The sequence below is a fragment of the Tachypleus tridentatus genome, chromosome 9, assembly GCF_004210375.1.
Source record: "Tachypleus tridentatus isolate NWPU-2018 chromosome 9, ASM421037v1, whole genome shotgun sequence".
Taxonomy (NCBI): domain Eukaryota; kingdom Metazoa; phylum Arthropoda; class Merostomata; order Xiphosura; family Limulidae; genus Tachypleus; species Tachypleus tridentatus.
The window spans coordinates 23265249-23276499 of record NC_134833.1 but is presented as its reverse complement, the minus strand read 5'-3'; the positions used below and the strand labels follow the sequence as shown (position 1 = coordinate 23276499).

The 11251-nt window shown below is 36.3% G+C and overlaps 1 protein-coding gene across 1 annotated transcript; it reads left to right on the top strand.

Moving 5' to 3' along the window:
* Window positions 1-588: 588 nt before the first annotated feature.
* Window positions 589-9023, top strand: LOC143224854 (cell fusion protein aff-1-like). Its single transcript, XM_076453222.1, has 3 exons — window positions 589-707; window positions 5339-6647; window positions 8360-9023. The coding sequence occupies exons 2-3, from the start codon at window positions 5438-5440 to the stop codon at window positions 8776-8778; spliced, it is 1629 nt and encodes a 542-aa protein (XP_076309337.1). The 5' UTR covers window positions 589-707; window positions 5339-5437; the 3' UTR covers window positions 8779-9023.
* Window positions 9024-11251: the final 2228 nt, after the last annotated feature.

Sequence of the window (11251 nt, the reverse complement as noted above, 5' to 3'; positions counted from 1 at the left end):
AGAGTTGGCGGTGAATGGTGATGACTAGCTGTCTTCTCTTTAGTCTTACGGTGCTGAGTTAGGGACGGTTAGCGCAGATAGCCTTCGTGTAGCTTTACGCGAAATTCAAACCAAACCAATTCATCCAAAAAAAGTTATAGTTTCATAAACATGTACTTCCATAATATAACAACGAAAACATAGCTATCTTCTGTTGGGTCAGTGACTTACGTCAATTTCACGATCACATGTAGAAAAAGTTGGTCGTATGTTTAGTGCATTGTTTTTTAATATACGTACTTGCACGGCGAATCATAAGACGTGGCATTGGCAGATTCATTTTAATAAAAAACACTACAGTTTGTTCACAGAAGTAATTTGAAGGACAGATAACAAAAAATAATTTTTCACTGCGAATATACCTGAGTTACAAATATACTTTCTTCCACGTCTGTCGGTGGACTTGAAACTCGTATAATAATCCACGCAGAAGTGTTAGACACGTGTATGTCATTTGTAATTATCATCACTGACGTCATGAAATGTGTACTTTGTCTGAAGATTATGTTATCAATGATATAAAACGTTCAATACCACAAACCTGAACAGCGATTATGTTTTGAGGACATCACAATTAAAACGAACTCTATGTTCGTAGAGCGTTTGTGTTCAAACATAAAATACAGAGGAGTAAGTTGAGCGGCGAAGAATTTGCATACAATGTAAAGGTAAGCCTGGCTTCCATTTTACTGTCATGATGTGGTAAATAGAATAACACAACCATAGATAAAAATCTGTTTTCTTCTTTTATTGCAAGAAAACATTTACCATCAAGCATTAAAATCTCAATACCTATTGTTCCTAAAATCGGTAATGAATAACACAGAGTCGGTCTCCAAACACCTTTATTAGAGATCTGAACAGTGTGAAACAAGTTACTGAGTCAGTCTAAATATGCCATCATCAGAGAACCGAACAATGGCAAACAAGTTAATAAACATAATTTATTACATAAAGTTGATTTTTATATATTAACTACTTAAAGTAATTAATTAATAAGACCTACTGTTATCTATTAACTTTGGTTTCACCTCTACTGGAGAAAGAACACCAGTGTATAATATCCTTCAGAACAGAGTCCTTCTTGCTCATCAAACATGAACTATCAAGTGTGAAAACTGAGAGGACTCCTCTTGTTCGTTCTTTTATAAACAAGTGTGAAAACTGAGAGGACTCTTCTTATTCGTTCTTTTATAAACAAGTGTGAAAACTGAGAGGACCCCTCTTGTTCGTTCTTTTATAAACAAGTATGAAAACTGAGAGGACTCCCCTTGTTCGTTCTTTTATAAACAGGTGTGAAAACTGAGAGGACTCCCCTTGTTCGTTCTTTTATAAACAGGTGTGAAAACTGAATGGACTCATTTTGTTTGTTCCTTTAAAAACAAGTGTGAAAACTGAAAGGACTCCTCTTGTTCGTTCTTTTATAAACAAGTGTGAAAACTGAGAGGACTCTTCTTGTTCGTTCTTTTATAAACAAGTGTGAAAACTGAGAGGACCCCTCTTGTTCGTTCTTTTATAAACAAGTGTGAAAACTGAGAGGACTCCCCTTGTTCGTTCTTTTATAAACAGGTGTGAAAACTGAATGGACTCATTTTGTTTGTTCCTTTAAAAACAAGTGTGAAAACTGAGAGGACTCCTCTTGTTCGTTCTTTTATAAACAAGTGTGAAAACTGAGAGGACTCCCCTTGTTCGTTCTTTTATAAACAGGTGTGAAAACTGAGAGGACCCCTCTTGTTCGTTCTTTTATAAACAAGTGTGAAAACTGAGAGGACTCCCTTGTTCGTTCTTTTATAAACAGGTGTGAAAACTGAATGGACTCATTTTGTTTGTTCCTTTAAAAACAAGTGTGAAAACTGAGAGGACTCTTCTTGTTCGTTCTTTATAAACAGGTGTGAAAACTGAATGGACTCATTTTGTTTGTTCCTTTAAAACAAGTGTGAAAACTGAGAGGACTCCTCTTGTTCGTTCTTTTATAAACAAGTGTGAAAACTGAGAGGACTCTTCTTGTTCGTTCTTTTATAAACAGGTGTGAAAACTGAATGGACTCATTTTGTTTGTTCCTTTAAAAACAAGTGTGAAAACTGAGAGGACTCTTCTTGTTCGTTCTTTTATAAACAGGTGTGAAAACTGAATGGACTCATTTTGTTTGTTCCTTTAAAAACAAGTGTGAAAACTGAGAGGACTCTTCTTGTTCGTTCTTTTATAAACAAGTGTGAAAACTGAGAGGACTCCCCTTGTTCGTTCTTTTATAAACAGGTGTGAAAACTGAATGGACTCATTTTGTTTGTTCCTTTAAAAACAAGTGTGAAAACTGAGAGGACTCTTCTTGTTCGTTCTTTTATAAACAAGTGTGAAAACTGAGAGGACTCCTCTTGTTCGTTCTTTTATAAACAAGTGTGAAAACTGAGAGGACTCTTTTTGTTCGTTCTTTTATAAACAAGTGTGAAAACTGAGAGGACTCCCCTTGTTCGTTCTTTTATAAACAGGTGTGAAAACTGAATGGACTCATTTTGTTTGTTCCTTTAAAAACAAGTGTGAAAACTGAGAGGACTCCTCTTGTTCGTTCTTTTATAAACAAGTGTGAAAACTGAGAGGACCCCTCTTGTTCGTTCTTTTATAAACAAGTGTGAAAACTGAGAGGACTCCCCTTGTTCGTTCTTTTATAAACAGGTGTGAAAACTGAATGGACTCATTTTGTTTGTTCCTTTAAAAACAAGTGTGAAAACTGAGAGGACTCCTCTTGTTCGTTCTTTTATAAACAAGTGTGAAAACTGAGAGGACTCCCCTTGTTCGTTCTTTTATAAACAGGTGTGAAAACTGAGAGGACCCCTCTTGTTCGTTCTTTTATAAACAAGTGTGAAAACTGAGAGGACTTTCCTTGTTCGTTCTTTTATAAACAGGTGTGAAAACTGAATGGACTCATTTTGTTTGTTCCTTTAAAAACAAGTGTGAAAACTGAGAGGACTCTTCTTGTTCGTTCTTTTATAAACAGGTGTGAAAACTGAATGGACTCATTTTGTTTGTTCCTTTAAAAACAAGTGTGAAAACTGAGAGGACTCCTCTTGTTCGTTCTTTTATAAACAAGTGTGAAAACTGAGAGGACTCTTCTTGTTCGTTCTTTTATAAACAGGTGTGAAAACTGAATGGACTCATTTTGTTTGTTCCTTTAAAAACAAGTGTGAAAACTGAGAGGACTCTTCTTGTTCGTTCTTTTATAAACAGGTGTGAAAACTGAATGGACTCATTTTGTTTGTTCCTTTAAAAACAAGTGTGAAAACTGAGAGGACTCTTCTTGTTCGTTCTTTTATAAACAAGTGTGAAAACTGAGAGGACTCCCTTGTTCGTTCTTTTATAAACAGGTGTGAAAACTGAAAACAAGTGTGATGGACTCATTTTGTTCGTTCTTTTATAAACAAGTGTGAAAACTGAGAGGACTCTTCTTGTTCGTTCTTTTATAAACAAGTGTGAAAACTGAGAGGACTCCTCTTGTTCGTTCTTTTATAAACAAGTGTGAAAACTGAGAGGACTCTTCTTGTTCGTTCTTTTATAAACAAGTGTGAAAACTGAGAGGACTCCCCTTGTTCGTTCTTTTATAAACAGGTGTGAAAACTGAATGGACTCATTTTGTTTGTTCCTTTAAAAACAAGTGTGAAAACTGAGAGGACTCCTCTTGTTCGTTCTTTTATAAACAAGTGTGAAAACTGAGAGGACCCCTCTTGTTCGTTCTTTTATAAACAAGTGTGAAAATTGAGAGGATTCCTCTTGTTCGTTCTTTTATAAACAAGTGTGAAAACTGAGAGGACTCATTTTTCGTTCTTTTATAAGCAAGTGTGAAAAGTTGGATAAATTACTTTGTTTATTCCTACGCAAGCAAATGAGGAATCGAACAAACAAAACGCACTCTTGTTCATTTCTTTGTAAAAATGGGTAAAACTAAGGTTTGTTCTTTTGTTCTTTTGGAGAAATTTTTTCTTTATTTGTTTATCAAACAATAAATTGTTAAAAAAACATGATAAATTATTTTGTTTGTTCGACAGTAACACAGGAGAAAATGTTTACTATTTTTTTTAAAGATTAACTTTTTGAGAGACATTCAAAAAGATACTATTCTGAAGTATTGTTAAAATTATCTTTAAAATAAACACTTAGCATTACGTACAAGCTACGGAAGCAAAAATGGATTTTTGTTTATGTATGCGCACACACGTGCGAGCAGGATCGTACTTGTATTTCGGTACCATCGTGCGCATGTGCGTATATTGGTACATATGCGCTCGGATGAGAATACAGATGTATGCGCTTAGGTTCGATTCGGGTTGCATGCGTTCAGGTGCATACATTAGTATATGCGTGCGCAAAAGCGTATGTTGGAACACGTGCGCGTAACTGCTTATACTGGTACCAGCGCACGCAGAATCAAATTTACGTACATGAGTGCGCAGTTGCGTATATTGACACATGTGCACACAGAAGGGTATTTGGGTTAATGCGCGAAGCAGGTTAGATTTTGGGTATGCACTCCGCAGGTACGTTTCTAGGTATATGCGCGTGCAGGTTTGATTCTGGGTCCAATTATCGCAGGTTCGAATTTGGATAGATGCGCGTGCAGGTTCGTATTTCACTGAAAGAGCGAGCATTTTTGGTGTGACGGGGATTTGAACCCGCGACCCTCGGATTACGAGTCGAGTGTCTTAACCACCTGGCCATGCCCTAAAGCTCTACAACTACAACATAGTAGTAGCTGAAATGAAAGTAAGGGATGGAGGAAGAGGTCTTTTGCACCTGACCCTTCTGGGTATCCAACATACCCAAATACCTACAGAGAAGAAAAGCGAAAAAAAAGTTCGTATTTCGGTATATGCTCGCAGGTGCGTAATGAAATACCTGCACGTGCATGTACTGATATAAACCACCGCGTCATCATAGCTTTTTTTAATAACGTAACTTACATTCCAAGATGTTTTTTTCTTTTTAAAATATTTTTATATCGTGAAGTTCTGCAAACATTACACTGGTTAAAGTTACAAACAAATTTTCGTATCATGACCGTATTTATCTTCAGTTTTCCAAAACGTTCAAAACCGCCAGTAGTTTTATGTTATGTAGATATACTTCTTTCGTTTGTTTTTCAACCTATTCAGAGAAGCCAGATATATAGCCTTGGAAACCTAGGTTGTAGGTTATACTTCGATGCCTTTCTTATATCAGACTTTCAAACGTGTTTATGTGTGTATATAATTTTGAATTACCGTGAATGCGTAAATAACCGAATTTAAGTTTCTTTTTACTTTTTCCACAGCACTCACAAATCATGTAGAAAGCACCTCCTGTCTTTTACCTTCATTTAAAAGAAAACACCATTATTCGCATCCGAATTTTTCACTTATTACCAAACAAAATGGCGCCGAAAGAGTCACAGCTGGTGATTTATACAGCTTTGGTAGTTTTTGCTCAAGGTTACGTGGCAGAATTTCGTTGTGACGAAACTCTCCCAATTGTGACTCGTGTAACCTTCGAATCGAGGGATCAAAAAGGCTTGACATTAGAAGGTACTGTTGCTAGGATACCACTGACCCTAGGACAAACGTTGTGTATCAGCGTGATTATCAGAGAAGAGTCAGAAGAAGGCCGTTTTTTTGATGGAGGACATCGAAAAAGGATTGTTTATGCTATTCGCTTAGAAGCAGTGTGGAATGAATATCCAGTACAAAATCTCTATTATTTCAGTCAAGCAAGTGTGAAACTTTCTTGTTACTGTGACTGTCCTGGGGGAAATGACAAATGTGCTCCAGAATACGGAAATCACATGTGTCACAACCAAGACTCGTCGGCTGTTTGTTACCAGTTTTACACCGTATCTGCTTCGAAGGGGTGTTTGCTCCATTTTTTAAAATCAGAAGCCGACGTTTGTTGCAAGGTGTGGATGATGCCGAACTTGGTAAAAGGAAACTACACAGCTTTGCAGCTTGGAGCACCGAGAACCAAAATACGGATAATGAAAGTAGCCCTGAATGGACATAGTGAACCCATGGGACAGCCTGATTACCTCGAAACGTACAGCACTGAAGGAAGGTTTTCCTCAGAAACCTTTGAAATAGAACTAACAAGCGTAAAGCAGGAAAATCACCTCCAACAGGGCATGTACTTTGTCAATTCGGCGGGAGATGTTTATCAAACCACGCACGTCCGTTTGAACGAACCAGGAACATATGACTTAACAAAATTGGGGTGGCTTAAATATACCAATAAATTTTACCCTCCAGCACGAAGTGCGGTGCTGTCCAAAACTACTGTGAAAGTTTATCACTGCAGAACAAACAAGATTTTCTTTCAACATTCGATTGTCACGGACGAGCCAGAGCTTGTGTCAGCTTCAGTGCGGGATCTGTACAAACACAATGTGAAGAAGGTGACGTACAACATGGTCGAACAACGCGTAGAGGAGATCCTTTCTAATGTACATCGCATTAACTTCAATTTTTACCTTCGCGAAGTAGCTGACGTAATCTTCCACTATCAGCCGTCAGTTCTCCACGATTTTAACGCTGAAATCATTTTAGACAAATATTCCAATGAGTTTCTAAATATCAGTCTTAAAGGAATATCTGGTGAGTCGCCTTAACATTTTCTTTCATCTTTAGTTAAAAATTAGGAAATTAGGATTTAGGGCTAACCTAAATCCTCTAAGTGCGTTCGAAGTTCGTGAGATATTATTAGAATTGTGGCCGAAAATATCTTTAGAAGCGAAAGTATCCAACTGATGATTCAGTGCATTCGAATTAATTTAAGTTTTTTTTTTTCAGTGTTTTCAATTTGTGAAATTAAGTGATTTCTCGTCAATTTTTAAAACAAGATTGTATTCATTAACTAAAAAGTTAATTTTTAATTTTATTATATTAAATCCTAAGTATAATATCAGGTTACTTTACATCAAAGGTTCTAAGTATAGTTTGTTTATGGCAAAAATGTTGAGACTATCTACCGCCGCCATTCCTAATTTTCAACTGTCGACCAGAAGAAAATCAACCAATCACCAGTGCTCACCGTCAACTCATGGAACACTCCTTATCAATAAATAGTGGGATTGGTCGTCATAGTGTAATGTTCCCACGACTGAAAGATAGAACATGTTTGGCGCCAGGTGTCTATCCCGCGACCGCAGCTTGCAAGTTGGGTGTCTTAACCTCCAGACCACGTTGTTCCAACTTTAATATATGATAATGATCAGTAAAATATAAACAATATAGAACAAATGCATTATATGTATTTCTTGTTTAATTTAGGTCTTAAGTTTGTTTATTTACCTTAACGACACCTTAAGGAACTAAATTACGAGGTCAGAAACCACTATGATTCTGACCAAATAGTCTAGCACTGGTATTGACTGTTCCTCTTATAACGCACCCACAGCTGTAAACTATGAAACGTCACGACTCAAATTAAATTATCCTTATTATTAAAGACGAAATTATGCTTATTTTTCCTTCTAGTACTTCCACATTATCAATAACTAATTGGGGTACCCGTGCCCCTGGACCGAAGTCATGTAAATTCACGATTAATGATGAAAGGTTATCTTTGGACCTGAAAGTTTCTTCTCTTATGTGGAATTGTAAAAAATAAAAGTCAATAAATACTACCAAACACAAAATGCGAAACTGCAACTCTGCAGGTATCACCGCACTGATCCAACATATCTTCATACCAGATCTGGTGAGGATCCATCAACAAGGAGTAAGTTAACGCAAAAATGTCCATAGAAACCGCAAAAAGCATTGAAAAACTGTAAACAGTCTTAAGATACATTAAACTTCGAAATGACTTATGTCTCTGGTAAGAGTGATATATTTGTTGTTGTTTTTATTTTTGGTGGCTAAGCATGCCACATTTGTTTATAAAAAACATATTAGTGTACATTGTTTTAGAACTATAATTTGTGAACCTGACGATGACAGAGGAAGGTCCAAACGTTGTTCGTTCTTCTTCGTGAAATGTTTTCTCAACCCAAACGAGCCGTTTGTGTATATATATTTCTCAACAAGTGGGTTTTCTCGACATCACTGAGTTTTACGATTTGTTGTATTTGAATGTTTTAGTTCTGTGCTTCTTTATATTTGAAATATTTCCTTTTTTTACTTTCTGTGTTTGAATGCTTTGGTTCTATGATTTTCTCTATTTGAATGCTTTAGTTCTATGATTTTCTGTATTTAAATACTTTGGTTCTATGATTTTACGTAATTAAATGTTTTCATTTTCTGTGATTTTCTGTATTTGCATATCTTAGTTCTATGATTTTATATATTTGAATGTTCAATTTCAGGCACCGTACTTGGCTGGGTGATGCATGAACATCGCAAGAAGTCTTATTTCTCAATTGACAGTAAATATAAAGAACCTCAAAATCTAATAGTCTACAAATCTATTGGCTTCTGTGCCAATCACACAAAACTTTGCCTCCGGGCGGTGTCTGTCAAAACCCCATTATGCAAATATATTGGTTGTAAGAAAGAACCACTAGAGGGAGTAATTAGACAGGACGGAACATACGGAGACGTAGACGTATTGGAAGAAGATTATCATCCCTGGGATGCTGAAGGATTAGACCTTTTACTGGCCTTAATAAATCCACTGAACTGGTTCAGCGGATGGAAAGGGACGGGTGCTATGGTACTTCAAGTGATACTCGCCTTTCTTGTTATTGTGCTTATCACAAAGATAATTACTTGTATAAGAAAGTAAAATAAAATAAACACATAACATTTCGTCATCTTAATATTATATTTGTATAAAAGTAATACACAAAATTTTACAGAGAAAATGAAAAAAAATACTCGTGACATTAAAGAAAACCGGAAAACTTGTTAATATGAATGTATGGTAATACTAATGACAAGATATTTAATATTAATTCGTAATTACACATGTGTAATTTTACAAAAAAAGTAAAAGCAGATAATGAATATAGGAAACAAAACGCAATACTTTTGTTAACGTAATAAACTACTGATTTAGTTTTGTACGTTTATAATCGTTTCTTGTTTTCTGTTTTAAGTTTTATACAACCCATCAGCAACTTTATTAGTTATTACTATTAAATTACAATTGTAATTGATAGTAAGTTCTTGTTGTTATTTTTGTAGCATAAAGTTATACTAGGGGCTATGTGTACTCTGCCCATCATAGGGTACTCTTCCTGGGACAGCAGTAAGTCTTTGGATTTACACTGCTAAAATTAGGTATTCGATTCCTCTCGGTTGACACAGCAGATAGCTCGATGTGACTTTGCTAAAGAAAACACACACTACGTACTACAGAGGTAAGTCTACGGATTTACAACACTAAAATCAGGGGTTCGATTTCCATCGGTGGGCTCACCAGATAATCCGATGTGGCTTTGCTATAAGAAAACACACAAACACACCACGGGAAGTGGAATCCCGAATTTTAGCCTTTTAAACCCGTAAACGTACCATTGGCTCTGATGGGTTTGTTTTTGAATTTCGCGCAACGCTACTCGAGGGCTATCTGCGCTAGCCGTCCCTGATTTAGCAGTGTAAGACTAGAGGGAAGGCAGCTTGTCATCACCACCCACCGCCAACTCTTGAGCTACTTTTTTACCAACGAATAATTGGATTGACAGTAATATTATAATGACCACACGGCTGAAAAGGCGAGCATGTTTGGTGCGACGGGGATTCGAACCCGTGACCCTCGGATTACGAGTCGAACGTCTTAACCCACCTGGCCATGCCGAGCCCGCTCTGGTAGGAACGGGTAATAAGCTGAAACATTTGTTTCAAAAAAGATATGTTTTAGCATTGTTTTCTCTAATCCTTAAATACAAACAGAGAAACAACTTGTATGAATAAACCTACGATACTAAGCAACTGAAAAACGGGATAAAGTCGTCTAGAATAACTGCATACAAATTTAATTAGGTGAGATTATGTATTATTAAGTTTTGTTTGAATTTCGCGTAAATCTACACGAGGGTTATCTGAGAAATCGGTCTTTAATTTAGTAAAAAAAAGTAATACAAATACTGAAACTGAAAAATCTTTTTATATTTATATATATTTTAAAAAATATTATTTGTAAGAGTGATGAATACATGGTAGCAGAAACCAGAACTATTCGTTTCACCTAGATTTCGCGTGTGTACTCGATATATTTTTAAAAAATGCGTAATTAATCAATTGGTACACGAGGCACTGATTTATTATGTATTTCTGATGAAGTAAAATACAGAAAAATAATGTGCCTTGTTTAACAAAAATAAAAGCGACCTCTATATTGATTGTTTGTATCTTTTTAACTAATTTTATTTACTTAGTAAGAGATATAGAGGCCGTTTAATATGTAGACGTATTCACATGATAATATCAACATACATGGATCATATCTATACTACAAACAGCGAAACTTCCCCAAACGCCCCAGATAGCACCACAATCACTGGATTATGGTTGAAATTACGTCATTCTTTAGCCCAGATTTCATTCTTTTGTGAATTACGTTTATTTCCTATATCTTCCATTCCATTTGCAATCATTGGTAGTCAACGCATTCTACATCCTGTGGTCTCTACTGCAATATTCCGGAAATGATCTGAGGAAAAGTTTTGTATTGGTACATTGTTTTGAACTTCGTACAATGCTACCATGCTAGCCTTTCCTCGTTTAGCAGTGACAGACTGCAACGAAGACACCTAATGAATAGCATGACTTGTTTTTGTTTGTTTTTGAATTTCGCACAAGGTTATACAAGGTTTATCAGCACTAGTCGTCCCAGATTGTTTGTTCGTTTTTAATTTCGCGCAACGCTACACGAGGGCTATCTGCGCTAGCCGTTCCTAATTTAGCAGTATAAGACTAGAGGGTAGGCAGCTAGTCATAACCACCCACCGCCAACTCTTGGACTACTATTTTACCAACGAATAGTGGTATTGACCGTCACATTATAACGCCCCCACGGCTGAAAGGGCGAGCAGGTTTTGATGCAACGGGAATTCGAACCCGCGACCCTCAGGTTACGAGTCGCACGCCTTAATCCACCTGACCATATTATGTGCACATACACTAAAAATGTATCTTATATCCATCCGCTCCAGAAAGAAGAAGCCATGTTTCTGGTTCGCCATTTTTTTTTGTGAGAAATAGTAAAGTTATTTCCAATAACATAAATAATCACTGTTAAAATAAAGAATGTAATG